This window comes from Elaeis guineensis, chromosome 1 (assembly GCF_000442705.2).
Source record: "Elaeis guineensis isolate ETL-2024a chromosome 1, EG11, whole genome shotgun sequence".
Lineage (NCBI taxonomy): Eukaryota > Viridiplantae > Streptophyta > Magnoliopsida > Arecales > Arecaceae > Elaeis > Elaeis guineensis.
The window spans coordinates 157,854,449-157,871,420 of NC_025993.2; the positions used below are offsets into that span (position 1 = coordinate 157,854,449).

General features: G+C 37.6%; 2 protein-coding genes across 3 annotated transcripts; both read left to right on the forward strand.

The window, feature by feature from the left end:
• The first annotated feature begins 403 nt into the window (after positions 1-403).
• Positions 404-9,429, forward strand: LOC105039260 (ribulose-1,5 bisphosphate carboxylase/oxygenase large subunit N-methyltransferase, chloroplastic). Of its 2 annotated transcripts, XM_010915349.3 has the most exons (11): positions 405-645; positions 1,171-1,293; positions 1,413-1,701; positions 3,706-3,824; positions 4,214-4,346; positions 5,550-5,626; positions 5,711-5,908; positions 6,006-6,195; positions 8,434-8,642; positions 8,840-8,934; positions 9,014-9,429. In XM_010915349.3, exons 1-11 carry the CDS (start codon positions 457-459, stop codon positions 9,132-9,134), a joined length of 1,743 nt encoding a protein of 580 aa, XP_010913651.2. In that variant the 5' UTR covers positions 405-456; the 3' UTR covers positions 9,135-9,429. The 2 variants fall into 2 exon arrangements, with proteins under 2 accessions (XP_073101414.1, XP_010913651.2); XM_073245313.1 differs by lacking the exon at positions 5,711-5,908 and having other exon boundaries at positions 404-645.
• Positions 9,430-11,842: 2,413 nt separating this feature from the next.
• On the forward strand, positions 11,843-16,591 carry LOC105039261 (uncharacterized). The gene is made up of 6 exons (XM_010915350.4): positions 11,843-12,282; positions 12,500-12,614; positions 12,739-13,437; positions 13,753-13,948; positions 15,868-15,926; positions 16,371-16,591. The coding sequence occupies exons 1-5, from the start codon at positions 12,200-12,202 to the stop codon at positions 15,891-15,893; spliced, it is 1,119 nt and encodes a 372-aa protein (XP_010913652.1). The 5' UTR covers positions 11,843-12,199; the 3' UTR covers positions 15,894-15,926; positions 16,371-16,591.
• The last annotated feature ends 381 nt before the right edge of the window (positions 16,592-16,972 follow it).

The following is a 16,972-nucleotide window of genomic DNA, read 5'->3' on the forward strand; positions in this document are numbered from 1 at the left end:
GGTTTTTCATGAATTTATTATAATAGAATAATACATGACTACAATATTTATCTCGTGTCCATACATATCAACCACGTCACAGGTTTGGATCCAATAGGGTGTTCAAACTATGGACCCAAGAAAGAGAAACTCTTGCTAAATCCCTACTCATTCCAAACAACAAGCGGGATTCAATCCCTATTTATAAACCAATAAAACCCTTTTGCCCATGCGGAGAGCGGAGAGAGAGATAAGGAAACCATCCGATGTTGGGTCAACTTTGCAACGCTGCGCACCCTAGACGCGTTCGCGGCCGACTGGGTTGAGGCGGCCCATGTCTAGCCGCTATCGCGGGCTGCATTTAGGGCGCTTCGGCCCCGTTCCCCTCACCCACAAATTAAAGCCCGATAAAACCCTAAACCTCATTCCGCCCCAAGTCCCCGTGCCTTGAGAAGTATGCTCTGTTAGCTGTGGCGTATGATTCCTTTTCTCGTGTTTATTTCGGATTATAACAACAGCAGAGAGATTTTTTTTTTTGCAAAAAAAAAAAAAAACAGCAGCAGAAAGATACCCATGGCCACCGTGGAGGAGGTGGGGAGAGGCGGCATGGTTACCATTTGCCTTCCTCCTCTTTCCAAGGAGGACCCTTTGCTCTCGGGAAAGAAGGTACACGCAAACACTTGACTTCCATTTAAGAAATCCTACTTCCCTTCCTTCCGAAAATCCCATTTTGATGCATTAATTACGAGGGTATATAGATGAATTTGTAGTTAAGATTACACGGCTATGCATAGAAGTTCAAAAGATATTTACCTTAAAAGTTGCAGCCTGTCCTTCTAAAGAAACCCGTTAGGGTTCATTCCATTAAGTTGGATGGATATAATTCTAAGTCAAGATCATGAAGGCAAGAAACAGAGGTTAAAAAAGGATGCTTGATTCACTGTGGAGTTGATGTTTATGAGCTATGGGGATTTAAAAAAAAAAAAAAAACCCGCTTTTAAGGGTAACGATAAGCATTTGTCATGGAAGATGAATAAAGTGAGTGGATTTTATTATGTTTTACAAGTTTTGTTAACTGCATAGATTGCAATTTTCTAATTGATTCGTTGATTATTCTCTGTTAGTAGCAAGATTCGCATTTTCTGGTTTTGACCTTTTATCAAGAATTTTAAGTTCAATGTTTACTGGCAGAGGTTATCAGACGCCAGGAACCTCAAATTTAAGTATCAGTTACCAGCGTCCTCATCAACTGAGGAGGTGCTTCAAATATTGGATCAGATAGTTCAAGCTACTAGAATACTGCATATGGATGAGGTGTGGAAAGTGCATTTTGGCTATTTAGCTCTTCTTTGCTTTCTTCTTCGTTATTTTTATTTTATAAGTCATATTTTTTTTGTTGAATGGTACATTAATCAAAATTTTGTCACTGTCAGATAGAGCTTTATTTTGCTGGAGATGATGATTGTGGTCCGTACAGCCCGAGGAATGAGCTTGAATCCCTTAACTCAATACTCATAGTCATAAATTCTTTGCTCTCTGGTGCTAAAAATGATATCATACAAGTTTTGCACGTGTTGAAGAACAGAATAATGACCATGATCAATTCTGTTGCGGTCCAAAATATTCATGAAATGATCATTGAGAAGTTAGATGCTGATACTGAGGAGATGCTATTGACATGGGGGGAAGATCATGGAGTGAGAACCAAGTTGAAGATATCTTGTAAGTCTTCATTTATATTCTTTTTGCTTCGAGAATTTGGTTGCTGAATGAAGATCCTAAAATTTAGTCGCTCTTAAGTATGGGATGCCACTTTGGCAAGCAAGTTTTAGACAAGCAGTTATGATTTTAATTTCTTATTTAATTATTTTGTATGGTTTAAGTGTATCATGACATGGTGTTTAGTGGTTTCCAAAGAAGTGAGGGGAACAAGCAAAAGGCTGCTTTCAAGATTTTTAACTGTTTGTTGCATCACCATATTTTTTATATATCCATAGACACAATCAATTAGGTTTTCATTTGGGTATTGGTGACTCGCTTATTTGTGGTGAAGAGAGTGAAATCAAAAATTTCTGTTGATTTCTTCATTTAATTTGGTCTAATGAATATTCAGTGATCAATCACGGTCTGCAACAACAATATGGAGATGGCTCTAAGCTACGACATCTTAAAGGGAATCACTACCATGATACAAGTGACTTGATCATCTATGTGCATTTGGTTTCACATATGCTGCTTTGCCACTTTTTCCTGAATCTCACAATGGCTTACATTTACCTTCTTTGCTTGCAAGGATATCATATTGAATTTTTTCTACCAATTTATCCTTCAATTATATTAATTTTAGTCCCAACAAGTATGCAACCATTTTCAATATTATACTAACCTTGAGGGATGCTGCCACCTGAATGAAGAGGAGGGACCTAAAGGGTTTCACTGTACAGGGGATGGTCTTGTCAAAATCAACTTGCACATCAGCAGGAAGGCACTGAAACTAGACAATCATAGTATCATGGACCATGGTGCTATATTTGACTGTGAGATGAGAACTAGTCAGCTTAGCTCTGTGGGAGTGATAGTTTTGCAAAAGCATATGATAGTTATTTAGCGACAGCCTCATGGTGTCATTGGACCAGCTGATGCCAACATCAATTTGAAGTTGAAGTAGATATAGGGCAATAAGTAATGAAGTTGGGTGGTGGTGCCATGAAGGAATGCTAAAATACAAAAGAACACGATAAAATGAGAAATGCATGAGGTTGGGATGATAACTTCTGATTGGGTGCATGACGTAGTTTGTTCTAGAGATGGTCAATAGTTAGCAGGCTAAATCATTAACAAGATGAGGTTAGTGCATAGGATGAATGCTTTAGATGAAGATTGGTAGACATAGAATCAGTCTTGCACTCTTGCTTTTGGCCAACTAAGAAGTGAGAGATCACAATTGCTGTATACTTAATTTTCCTTTTTTTGCAAAATTAGATAATCATGCGAACTATGTGCAACCTCAATGGGGCCAATGTCCTTGTGTCAAACCTGGCTACATTGTTCCTTGATGAACTGGATAAAGTAATATGTATCTCCACACAGCATATGCATGGAGTGCAGACAAACATGCCATATTCATACCAAATGACCATGAATTTCACTATGAGAGATTAACTGAGTTTCTTCTTAAGTCAGGCATGAAGAGCATGCAGAAATCCAAAAAAAATGGAATGATGAGAACAAATGTTGCCACTGCTAATAAGGCCAAGAGTAGGCTATATGTTAGCTCCTTTCTGAAAGGTTCATCTTGAAGAATGGCATTCTTCGAATGTTCTTCAATATATTGATCTTTTCTTCTTTTTTTTTTTTTTTGAAAAAATGAACATTAACATAGTATCTGCTTGAATTTGTGATTGTGCTCTTAAGTTTTTGTTGTGACTAATATTGCAGGCCAACTTTTTATCATGCTAACATCTTCCTTATGCATGACAACATAAAAGTAGGCCCATTTGTACTTATATTTTTTTTGGGTACTTCAGTAAATGGTGCCAATGTTTTATCAATACATAATTTATCACGTCCCTGGTCTAATATCATGTGAATTTGTTTACTGGTGTATGTTCTAATTTTTGTCATGTTTAAAATTTTAAGTTTCTTTCATTTTCTTTTGCATATCTAGATTTTTCTTAGGGTCTAATGCATCACAATTGTCATGTGTATTTATATTTCTTAGTTTAGATTTTAAGGAGGCTGGAAGAGGAGCAGTGGCATCAGAGGATCTAAGCATCGGGGACATTGCTTTGGAAATCCCTGAATCTCTCATCATATCTGAGGACCTTGTTCGTGAATCTGATATGGTACACTATTATTATTAGCTGTCATTTAGGTGACATATCACTTCATTGGAATTTGCTTTTAGGCTACCTTGTGTATGCAAACTTTGTTGATTTTGCTTCTTAAACTTAGTAGAAATACCAAAATGAAGATGTGCATATGACTATCATGAGTCTTTTTGCCTCGCATATATTCCATTGATTCCTCACAGCAGATATATAAACACACAGCAAACGTGCTAATCTGTTCATATTTATATACATACTGAGGCTGCTACATTTTCTGCTTGTGTTTATAATGGCACTTAAGATATCATGGTTTAGCTGAAAAACTAGAGATTTCAGTGACTCCTTATTAAGGCTTTCAAACCTTGATGTCTTGCTTCTCTTTCATTTCTGTTCCATGCTTGTAGTATGACCCATTGAAGAAATTGGACGGTATCGCCTCTGATACAATGTTGTTATTGTGGAGCATGAGAGAAAGGTATAACTCCAATTCAAGATTCAAGATTTATTTTGACACATTGCCTGAAGAATTTAATACAGGTATTGAATTTGCATTTTGCATTTGCATTTTCATTTTCTTTTTTTTTTTTTTTGGAAGCATGTGATTAATTTTTCCAACAGCTTCACCTGGTAATTTAAAAAACATCACATTCTTATTGATTTTTGAATATTTAAGTCACTTAAACTTATTTATAATCTACATTACTGCATAATGGAACTGTGGTACGATAATTAGGCAGAGTTGATGCTCAGGGCTATGAAATTAAATTCATAGATGAAGGATAACTAACACCCAGAGAAGAATAAAAAGGATACAGGAAATCTGTTTATCATCCAAGGAAAAATCCATGCCCCTTTTTCAAGAAATAGAAGTGCGTGGGTGTGTTGGTTGTTTGCAATGCATTGCCCATCATGTAGTTAGAAGGAGAGAAGGGAATAACAAAAGAAGGTTAGTTTATATGCAGGATTTTTAATCTATGTGATCAGAGAATATTAGCTGAGTTTACTTCTATATGTGGAACCTGTACGAGTGATTATATGAATGGTTGTGCAACAGTTGATATCCAACCATCTAACGATTTCCTGGTGAAACTGACCGAGGGATTCATATTGAATCTGCAAGAATGAATCAGCTAAGCAAGAATCACGGATCACAAGCATCTTTATACTTAATCATTGGACTGGATGGTATGAACATAACAATAATGTACTTTGGGATTTAACTTGCTTCATTTTTTCACCTGTTACACTCATGTTTGTGCTTGATGCTATGAAGTAGTCATGCAGAGTAGGAAGATAGTTGCTTAGCAATAACCTTCTTATACTTGTTGTGGAGAAAAAGAGTCTTGCTATCTTCAGGTTGCTGAGAAACAATACAAATACTTGTGCTTACTATCAGTTGAATGGTTTACATAATCTGATTTGGTACCATGAGCTTTATGTGATCCTTCATGTTTACAAATTACACGATGACTTGAATGCCATGCGTTGTCTGATAAAAATTTTCTGATTGTCCTTCACAAGGTACAATACCTGACCATATATGTTAATTTAAGCCGTTCCAAAAGGGTGGTGCTGCTTAAAGTACCAAATCATTGGCAGCTTTACCATTAGGACTAAATATGAGAACTGAGAACATTCGATATGTTTATTACTAAAATTGCTGGTTTCTATCCAATTATTATTGGCACTTTTGTATTTGTCACCCTTATACAGTTTATTTAAAGTATTGGCATTCACCAGGCTTGAGTTTTGGAGTTGATGCACTTTCTGTATTAGAGGGAACTCTTCTGCTAGAAGAACTATTGCAAGCTAGAGAGGTACTTTGGCCTTTAGCTCCTTTTCTTTTAGCATGTAAAACCAGCCAGATTTTTTTTATTGTACTTTATTCTTTCCCATCTCAGCTCCTGCATCAACAATATGATGCATTATGCCCCAAATTGTGTGCTAATTACCCCAACATATTCCAACAAGAGCTATACACATGGGATAAATTTCTATGGGCTTGTGAGCTCTGGTATTCTAATGGCATGAAAGTTGTCCTGTCTGATGGAAAGTTGGGGACATGCCTGGTTCCCATTGCTGGGCTTCTCAATCACTCGGTTTGCTATCTGAATTTTGATCATCTTGTCTTACCATTTTGCTGGTTTTCTCTGTAATTTTGAGGATTGTTGCTTTCTTATTTCCCTTTCATTGCAGCTATGCCCACACATACTTCACTATGGACGTGTGGACCAATCAACAAAATCTTTAAAATTTCATGTATCAAGGCCATGCAAAGCAGGAGAACAGTGCTATCTTAGCTATGGAACCTTTCCTGGATCTCATCTGATCACCTTTTACGGTTTTCTTCCGAAAGGAGACAACCCTTATGATGTCATACCTCTAGGTAATTTTCTAGCTAATTTTTGTTTCACTATGCAATGATTGGAAGTATTAGTTCTAACCAGGAAACGGTTGATAGAAATTATCAATATTTTTCTCAAATGACTGGTATCACCATATTCAGTTGCTTTGTCATTCTTCTTGGTACTAACAGCTTCTAGTAAAATAAAGTGTGTTCTGTGGTATACCATGTGTTTCCTCTCTACCCAGTGCAAATCATTTGTTTGTTTACTACCTCAGACATCAATCTGAAAATGGTCAGGACTTAAAAACTGTTGCCTAGGTCTATGGTTTATCTCCATTTTTGGTCATCTCTAGAAGTTCGCTATAAATTGAGACCTTTCTATCTCAAGTTTTGTGAAGGTCTCTTAAAAAATAGTGGGCCTTCTATAGTGTTATCCGCATATGAATTTGGTAATGATTGTTACTCCATCTATCTGATGTAAATAGATGAATGTCCTGCAATTGTTATTCAAAAAGCCCACCATTCCTTTTGCCACTTTTCTCCTCCATTCTCCATCCAATGTGCAAAGCTCACTAGGTTATTGCAACCTTTCCTCATCCTCTTCGATCAAAAGAGTCTTATCATTTATCTATTAGACTTATTTTATCAGTCTTATTATTCATGCTGTCACCAGGTGGTGCCTATGTTTTACTCTTAATTTAAAATATTTGTGTGGTGTGCATGCCACATCTTCCTTTCACAGTAATTTCTTATCGTCCATTTACTTTGAGTTCTGTATGAGGCTCATAGCAACAATATATTTTTGATCCTACATTTCCAGTTACTCAGCCAAGTCAGGCCCACAACTCACCTTAAAATAACTGATGCATAATGCCTGCAAAGTACAATTACTGTTGGAAGGTCCTCAACTGAGTCTTGACTTGCAACCATACATGTACTCATTTGGCACGTTGTGCTTGTCACATTTCATTTATTCCAACCTTATGTTCACTTGGCCATCCGTCTGGCATGCTACTTGCCCATGTAGTCCTCATGTGATGTTGCACTTGCTTATCTCCTTAGCTCCTATCTATTTCTTTCCTCCCGTTATTTCATACTGCATGCCACCAACACCTCACTAATAGCTGTTGCTTGACAAATCTTAGGTGCAAACACATGCATGGAAGATTTTATTCAAATGCTTGCTGCTTTTTTTCCTACCTCAACTGAAAATAATATATGCATGATCTTCTGTCGTGTCACATGCAATAAACAGAAATAGATGTGCTTTCAGAAGCTGGTTAGATGATCTATATAACGCCAGCATAGATCTTCTAAGCAGGCATTCACACCTGAGGTCTCATTCCTTGTCAACTGCATATCCAGGTGTTCTATGCAACTGAATATTAACTAAATGGAGAATAATAATCAGACAATAATGCCTGTCAATTTTTATGTTTTTGTGGGCCTATTTATATTTGTCGAGCAACTTATAAAATGCAGCTATGTATTCTCAATTAACTATCAGGTAGATGAATAGCTATGATTTGCAACATAGCCTTTTCTGCTGGCTATCCTCCCCTCACCCCCTCCCCCACCCCACTCCCTCTCTCTTCCCTCTTTTCCCTCTATTTGAACTATCTCTTCTTAGTTCATGTTATGGTAAGCTAACAAACACCACCTTATCAATTAAATTTGCATCATGCCTAACCACTGAGTATTAGTTCCAGCCTAAACATCAGCCATCTAAGCTCATCTACGCTCTAAACTGACAAAAACCCCTTGGCTCCCATTAGCTTTTATACTTTTTTCACATTGATTCCTCCCTCTCTCTTCTTTTTGTTTTTTAATATTCAATTGTAACTGTCCAACCAATCAGTTTTATTTTCTGTCAGATTTTTTATCGCTGTAGGTGAAACCAACTCCAAATTATTTATCATTGTGACTGTCCACCCAGCACCCACACTCACACATGCCCATGCATATAGAAATGCACATACTAACTGCAAAAGGGGGAAGAAAGAAAAAGAAAACTGGTGCATGACGGGACATTCAATTTGAATTCTCCTGAGCATATCAAAGTTGCATTCGGTCGAGATTTACTTAATGATGATTGCGATCTACTTCATTAATTTCAGTCTTCAGCTTATCTCCATCTCAAACTTTTGCCATTGCAAAACACTTATTGCTGATACTATCAAACTGATCGTTGTGTAAAAATTTGATGTTCATTAAGTGTCCAGCATGTGAGGCTTTTATTTGTTTCCTTGAACTACTATTCTTGTGCCGTGGCTGTAGATTTTGATGACTGTTGCAATGAGGATGGTAGAAGTAACGAAACATGGACTGGTGAAAGTAGTAGAACCACTCACATGGTTCGAGGGGCATGGCTGTCCAAGAGTGACAGGCCTCATACATATGGCTTGCCCCCTCCATTGTTGGCTCATCTTCGCTCTGTTTTGAAGGGTGATGGCATCGAGGAGCCTCCTGAAGTTCCTAAAGCAGATGTAAGGTCACAGTCTGTTCATTTTTCTTAGTACATGTCACTACTTACAAACCTATCAATGTATTTTAATTCTGATCTGTAGCTGTCTGATTGCATGAACTATCACAAAGTCACTACATTTTTTTTAACCAACTTGTGTTTACTAAATTCTGTAGACACAAAGGCTTGCTAATTAATTTCTTGATCTTATCTTCTTAGATGCACAAGGAACATGAAAGAGCAGTGCTCAAAACAGTTCTGTCCATTTTTAATCCAATGTTGGAAGGAATAGGCGATTCAGATGATTTCGACTGGTATTATCTCCATATGATCTTTGCCATCTGCTTGCCAATCAGTTTATCTCTATCCAATAGTTCTTTTTCAACTTTACAGGGATAATTCTCGTTGGGATGTAAAACTTGCATTCGACTACAAAGATCTACAGAGAAGGATCATTTCTTCTGTTACAAAGTCTTGTTACTCTGGCCTTGAAATGTTGGATGCATCAGCATGAGGTCATATGACTCATCAAATGCCCAATCGTAGCATTTTGACTAGTGTGAAGGATGTGCGAAAGGTGGGTTTAAAGTCAAAAGATGAGAGCATCTCTTGGTCCAGCAAGCTTATCATACATGTCATTGATGATGGACCGAGATACACCACACCACCAAATTTAATAGGCTTTCTATTTAATCAGCAGCATATTTATAATTCTTTCCACCTGTTTAAAGATGCTTTTAGGAGCACCCGTGCTAGTGTATAATTAAAAGGAATTCAATCTTTATGTCACTAGCTGCTTATTTAAGTAATCTTGGTCATCATTATCAGAACCTACCTTTGGCCGAAAGAAAGCAACCTTTGAGCTATTTTTTGGGAACAAAATATTAATGCACCAAAACACTGATGGTGTATGTAGGTGTGCTTATTGCGTTGTGTGTCATATGATAAGGTTGGGGTGGCGAAATCCCACATGAAGGTTGCCACTTGTGGGGCCTATTATATTTATCTAAGTTCTCAGTTGAAGCATTCATGTCCTAATTTATTGTAATTTGATCAGGGAAAGGTGGCAAGGTGGCTTCATTTCGCTGCTACATCCTATTCCGTAGCCGTAGATGTAGGATGCCCCTGGACCATTTTGGGTGGTTGAGGATTTAAGCGCTTCGTAGAATAAAATTGGAAGCATCTCTTATATATCAACCAGATCGGCGAGGGTCATAAGACTCCTAGGCCATAGGTGCGTGAGAATTGGTTGTGATGCAGATATAATTTTCGATTGAAGGTACCTGTTTCGAGTTGGTGATCAGATCTGACCGATAAAAATTGTTGGGACATGAATTATTTGGGGTTAAATCACCTGCTTGGCGCTGAAAGTGCAAGTTTCAGCTAGCTCTTATTCTTATAACCATAAGCCACTCTATTTGTAGATAAATAACAAGATTTAGTTGATAAGCGAGTACTTCAGCGACCATCCCTGTGGATCTATTTTCCATGGAGTTTTTAGTTCCCAAGAGTGCCAATTGCTTTTGCGGATCTATTTTCCATGGAGTTTTTAGTTCCCAAGAGTGCCAATTGCTTTTGCTTAACGTCAAAGATTTCTAGACAAATAAACATTGGACCTTACAATAGTAAGCATTTGGTGGTGCATTTCTCTTGCTGCCCGCGACGCCGGTCTCAGTTTGGAATGCATCCGTAACTCTGAATTTCTTAATCATTTCTATCTTTTGGTCGTTGCCTTGTAAGCTTTGATCCTCCTGCAAAACAAATTGAGTGGTTTAAGGATGGGATTCCGAAGGGATGGGACTCATCAATCTGTTAAGAGCATTGCCATCTCAAAAATACATAACTAAATAATTTTTTTTTTTGGCAAGAAAATAACTAAATAATTTAATAAATAAAAAACATGCATTATTTTTTTGACATTAGCTCTTGGCCGGCTTTGCTTCGACGGTGCATGAGTGCTTTGGCTCGGGGAAAACGTCCACTCTAATAACCACACGAGGCTGATGGAACTCGCATTAAGTGAAAACTTTTATACGACAACAAAATAGCAGGGTGTAGACAAGTCGATCTGGAGCGATTCACGTCATGCCGGGGCTTGGTCGGCGTTTTTTAACTTTCAGCCAAACAAAAGCCATTTAGGAATGTCTGTTTAAGAGATTTTTAAGAGACCAAGGTGGATGGAGACTTTAATATAATAATATATAAATATAACCTGACTGATCTCTATTGTTAAATCTTAGCCGAACTTTTGAAATGTTTTTGTCATAAGCAAACAACTCATCGATTCGATAAAATCGTCAATATTTCATATAAACAAAAATATACCTTTAATTTAACTCAAGTACTATACTGTAATATACAATATTTAGTAATTAACTTACCTATATTTTGAGTTTAAGCAAGTTACACATATGAAGCTCAGCTCATTCATGTACCAAGCTGGTGCTCCAAATCTCAAGCTTAATTTTGATCCCAACAGGATGATTTGTTCATGAATAGGTGATTGGTTTTGCAAGTGTGATCGTTAAATAAGATTAGAGTGTGCAGTTACCTTCTGTGGCTTTAGTCAAGATTAAATTAAACTGCATGGTTTAATTCCCAATATTAACATAAAACGGGATGCCTGCCATGCTATCTCACGGAATCTGAGTAGCCATCCCATCGACAATTCTGGAAAGTTCCTTCCGTCTCTCTCCTATTCTTCTTTTCCTTCTCTCTCTTCTCTTTTTAAATTTTTTTGCTTCTTTTCATTTATTTATTTTTTCATCCCTACTTTTTTTTCTATCTTTCTCTCTTCATTTCATTTTTCTTTTTTTTTAAATTTCTTTTTTTATTCTGCATTTCTTTATTTTTTACATTTTCATTTTTTTCTTGCATCCTTTCTTTCCTTTTTTTTTTTTTTTTTTTTTTTTTCCGCGTGTATAGGTTTTGGAATCCTTCCCCCGAGCCGGTTCCGGGTTGTGTACAGAGAACAGGATTGATTAATCCGAGAGGAAAGTAGATGCTTCCTGGATTCCGGGTGAAGACCCCATCCTCAGCCCATGGCCGGTTAGCTCGCCAATTATCGCCTACCGTTTCTCAAATCAGTTTTCATCATTTTTTTTTCCTCCACATTCTTCTTGCCTGCATAAAAATGTTATAAAATACGCCTCTGCGGCGTGTAACAGGTGGCTGCGGACCCCGCACCTTTTGGTGGTTGGCGGCCCACAGCCAAATTTCCGACAGCTGTTCTCTTCGGTCGCCTCTAACCGCCGACGCCCTGCCTGTCGGCCTAGTTTCTGGACAGGAAGAGAGAGAGAGAGAGAGAGAGAGAGACGAGAGGAGAGAAGGGGGAGAGAGGACGCAGGGGAGAGAAGAAAGTTCCTTCCACGGATCTCTCCTTTGCTTCCTCTCGCTGTGTTCTGTTGCTTCTCGGGGAGAAAGCGTGGGCAATAACGAGGTTTTCTCTCCTTTGCTTTGCGTGGATTCTTTTGCTTCTTCGTTGGAAGGAAATAATAGGGAATGTTTTTGGGTGGATCCCGGCGGTTCTCCTGCTCACCGGTGGAAACGGTACTCTGTTGAGGTCTGCTCTCTTCTCCAATGGCGGTGGTTACTACTTTCGATCAGTGGCAGAAAGATGTCTTCTTTTCTGCGGCGGAGGCAGTCCAGGAATCGGCAGACATGTATGTTTTCTTTGCTCTTTGGGTTTGGTGGTGCGCGGTGCTGGAATGTTTCGATTTTGATGGGAGTTTTGTTGTTAATTTGATCAAAATATTTTATTTTTACTGGAAAGTTTGGATTTTTTATGAATGTGACCTGGGTTTCCTTTGAGAATGGAGATCGTCTTGTGTTTGATTGCTTGTGTCTGAGATTTTTGGCCTCCTGCACTTCTTGTTTCAGATTGGAATCTATGTATAGGATGTGGATACGAGATCATCGCCATAGATTTAATTCCGAAGTCTCTGATGAATTGCGTAGGGAGCTCCATACTGCTTTAGGCACTGCAAAGTGGCAGGTGGGCTTTTTATTTCCCCGATTGTTCTATTCTTTTTCTTAGTCACTTTTCATTTCGAGAAAATTGGCGCTGATTCATGTCTTGGTTTTTTTATTCTTAGTAATTGTTATGGTTCTGTGTGCAGTTGGAGGAATTTGAGAGAGCTGTCAAATTGAGTCATGAGAATTGTTCATCAGCGGAGAATATCACCACCAGGCGCAGGCAGTTCATATATGCAATAGAAAACCAAATTTGTAATATAGAAAAGGCATTAAATGCTTCACTTATCGAAGAAGGGAAGCAACCACTTCGTTGGGTGCAGTTAAATGAGGAAGAACGAGATGATCTCGCTGTTTTTCTTTCTGCAGCACCAGAAGTTTTGCAAGAGACAAAAAACAAAAACGTTGATTATAGTAAGGGTTCATCGGAGTTAAGAACTATATCTGACTCTGCAAGTGGTTTTAAGGATGTTGTAACGATAAATAAAGATGTGAGATATGTATTGGAAGTGGCAGCAAAAGAACCTTCTAAAAGCAAAGATGAACTGTGCATTCAAGGAGAACAATTGAATGGGCAGAAGAGCATATTGAATTCATCAGATACTGGTTCTTGGAAGATTATGATAGCTGATGAGGAGGATGCAAATAGAAAATTGGTCGATGTGAGGCCAGATACATCAAACCGTGCATCTAATCTGGGTGGTGATTTAAGGAGTGTTGAATCCACAACAAAATTAAGGTGGTTTAGAAGCAGCTTCTGGAAGGCTAAGAATGAGGAGCATCTTCAGTTTAGACAAGGGTTATCAAATTACCTCAACTTTAGGGGTATAACCTGCTTTGCTCAGGTGAGAATTTACCTTCAAACATGTGCACATGGTGTTGTTACACTACTGACATTCTACGAATATCATTTGGGCTTGGTGTTTGTTGCATCCCAAGAGATCCACTGAAGTTTGTATTACATTATTCTTGCTAATTATATTTTTGTGCACTGGTAGCTTTAGTAGGTTGGACATTCTGTTCAGTTATCATGCTTGTCTGATTGTGGATTTGAAGTTCAACTGACCTGATTCCATGTCTTGATTCAATTTTGGGTTAAAAGGATATCAATGGGCTATAGCAATCCTTTGAATTGGACTGTCATTTTTGGGCTTGAGCAGGGAATCAGTGGGTTGAGTGAAAGAAGCAGGAATTGTTTTAGTAGTTGCAAAGAAGATTCTAAAGCTTCCGGTGTTCGGCAACTTTCTGGAAGGGTGAATGGACTCCAATCGCATGTACGGGGCTCACAGTATCACATGCAGTTTGGCCGTTCTCTCCAAATCACTTTTTTGCTTGTGCTGAGTATTGTTTTAATTGGTCAGTTCAATCTTTTTTTTTTTTTTTTTTTGGCTAAAACAGATGAATTTTATTTATCATGATGAACTATTTGGTTGCATGTGACATGTTGATTAACTGAGTAATATAATCTACCTTCTAATACTGATTGTATCTTTTTCCATAAAGAACTGCATAATTAGAGAAGTTTTAACTGGAAAAATGGAGATAATATGCCCATCTATTCTTAAATGGTATTTACTTGAGACATGGAGTTTTGTGTTCAGACAGTAGACAAGTTGGATCTTAAGTTTCTTGTTTGATTCTACGCAGTTGGAAATGCATTAGTTTAGTAGCTTGTACAGTTACTGATTGATAACTTAGCGTGCTTGAGAAGAAGTTAGACTTAGTGGGGTAAGCTGATTCTTTATTAAGATATAGAATAAATCACATTCTTCTCTTCTTGTTTTCTAGAAAAATCATCCATTGCATGACTTTTGGATATGAAAAGTGAAGCCTGAATGTAGTATTCTCAGATGTTCCATCCATGACACGTCCCTGACCGAAACATAAGTCTGCAAGACTCAGTCTGTAGCTATATATATAAAAAAATCATTAATTTTTTTAAAGTTGGAATTCACTTGCTATTTCAAGACCCAATAATTCAATACCAGTAGAGCTGTTTGTGGTGCAAAGCTTTCTTTTTTAGGGAAGGAGTATGACCAGTTCAGAATTCCAGTACTTGAAACTCTAGTTTGTATGGGCATATGAGGCAGAAGCTATTTCATTGGTCAGCTAGCCAGTTGTACCTAGCATAATACGTCTCTTTGATGTTTAGATGAAACAAAAAATTGAGACTTCCATAGGATTAAGGGTTTCATAGTTTGATCTTAATTTACTGACTTATGCTTTGACACAACAGATTTTAATGTATATGGTCATTTGGACATTTCCCAACTCTGTAAATCTGGCTTACCTGATTGATTACGTGTATGGTTCTGTTATCTGTCTCTATATGACTTATTGAAAAGTTGCTAGTAATTTTTCAAAGTTTGCGAGAAAATATTGGTGGTTATGTTGTACTGCTTTTGGTTTGGTCTGTATGTTGGAACCATCAAATTGATTTGGTGTGGCATAAATTGGCTAGCACTTAGAATGATAAAATGCTTGAATTCATACACATGTTGAGAATTCTTCATACTTATCTGTATTGGTAGTACACATTAGGTAGTCCCTCTTAGGACTTAGAAGAGTGGCATAATTCACTCAATGCATCTAGGTTTTCATTAGTTGCTAACCATATTTATATTGACTGAATAAACCTTATCATCAAGCATCAACTTCTAAGTGGATGGAGAAGCCACAATCTCATCCAGGCTGTCAAATTTACTGCAACACAGAATAACATTTAAGCAGACGTGACATAAAATGTTTGTGTAAGACATTCAGATGCACACAATCCCATGCCTACAGGAACAGTGGATGATTATCTCTTTTTTCAATGGTACTCCCTAAATGATTTCCTCCTTGTAATCCTTTTGCGATTTGTCCTCTTTTGGTACATCTCAGTTTATCTAACAAATGAGAAGACCTTTTACCATGGTGATACCGTTATGTGATTTATGTTTTATTTCAGACTCTGAAGGGCCTAGAGTATCAATTGAAAATATCATATCTAAATTCATATTGTGTACTTCTAGGAAAACCGTACAATATCGAGGTTAGACTTCAAAATATACTTACACTGAATCAGGTTTTGATTGTGAAAAGTGCTTCCAGAAAGACTGAAACCTTTTGTCATCAGAATTTGAGATCCTTATGTGATATTTGATGTGAAGTTACAAATTAGATTCTGATTTTTTGCATCAAATGTAGCAAATTATGTAAGAGAACTTGAATCTATAGACATGTAATGAGCTTCATCAAGTGTATGCTAAGCATCTTCTCTTTATTGTTTACAGAACCATTCGTTCTCTACTCATCATGAAGGGGCTTGTCTGAGCTGCTGGCTGAAGTGGAGGTACTTATCCTGTCCTGCACCAATGTTAGACAGTAAATTCAGTTTTCATAATAGCAAACCATTCCCTTAGTTATCCAAGAGGCAAGTGCAAAGATGGCAGGATCTTTGTTTAGTCTAATTCAAAACCATCCCGGACAATATTTTGGGAGATTCTCGTTGTATTGATATTTTTGCAAGGTGTTTCTGCTCTTGTAGCTCTCATGGAGAACCTCAGATATTCTTTAAACAGCTTATCGAAACCATGAAGGGTGCACGTCACTTTCATATTTGGAGCAGTGTACTGATATTTTAGATCATGTATATCAGATTTCTCTTCTGTAGTCTCTGTTCAGAGTAGTGGGATTGTGGGAAAAATCACATTGCACAAAACTTCTATCGTCGAGAAAATCCCTGCAGGAAGGACTTAAATTGTCTTTTCTTGTTCTTTCTTTTCAAATGATGCAGATGATCAAAGGGATGTTTAGCTACTGTGTTCTTGTAAATTCAACAAAAGCTACCTGGCTCGAAAAGAAAAATTCAACACAAGATACTATCAAGGATTTCACCTCTTGGATAACGAGATGAAGCAAATGAGATCCAGCCACCCATCAGCATGTCATATCATACCAACAGATGTAATAAGGAAGTTGTACTGAAATACAGTAATGCAAGTCTATTTATCATAATGTATTTTGCCAAGTGCGTCATTTTCCTGCTTGTATTAGATTGCTTAACCAACTTAACTGCAGGCACCTACTAAATAAAATTAATAGGAAACATAAATTGAGGAAAAAAAGATATGGCTTGTGACTAGAATGTGAAGCAATGGGAATTGCTTCCACCAGGATTATGGATTAGACCTAGCATTCCTAAGCTTTGAACTCTGCCACGCGAAAGGCCTCTTAAGCTTAAGAACTGATCAGCTGAAACTTTAGGTGCTGTTCGAGTCATTTTATCAAACTAATTATGTGGCCACCTCTTTACCAAAAAATTAGGTGACCACCTCTAACTTTAAGCACGTCTCAGAGGACGTCCTATAGTGCCTCCATGATACAAGAATCAAGTAG

What these genes read in the sequence shown, in the direction of transcription:
- LOC105039260 (XM_010915349.3), top strand. Translation starts at nt 457, where the DNA reads ATGATTCCTTTTCTCGTGTTTATTTCGGATTATAACAACAGCAGAGAG. An exon ending in GCCTGAAGAATTTAATACAG is followed by an intron (nt 4,347 to 5,549) that starts GTATTGAATTTG and finishes GGCATTCACCAG; the next exon opens with GCTTGAGTTTTGGAGTTGAT. An exon ending in CTGAAGTTCCTAAAGCAGAT is followed by an intron (nt 8,643 to 8,839) that starts GTAAGGTCACAG and finishes TTATCTTCTTAG; the next exon opens with ATGCACAAGGAACATGAAAG.
- LOC105039261 (XM_010915350.4), top strand. Translation starts at nt 12,200, where the DNA reads ATGGCGGTGGTTACTACTTTCGATCAGTGGCAGAAAGATGTCTTCTTT. An exon ending in GTCCAGGAATCGGCAGACAT is followed by an intron (nt 12,283 to 12,499) that starts GTATGTTTTCTT and finishes TTCTTGTTTCAG; the next exon opens with ATTGGAATCTATGTATAGGA. An exon ending in GCTGAGTATTGTTTTAATTG is followed by an intron (nt 13,949 to 15,867) that starts GTCAGTTCAATC and finishes TATTGTTTACAG; the next exon opens with AACCATTCGTTCTCTACTCA.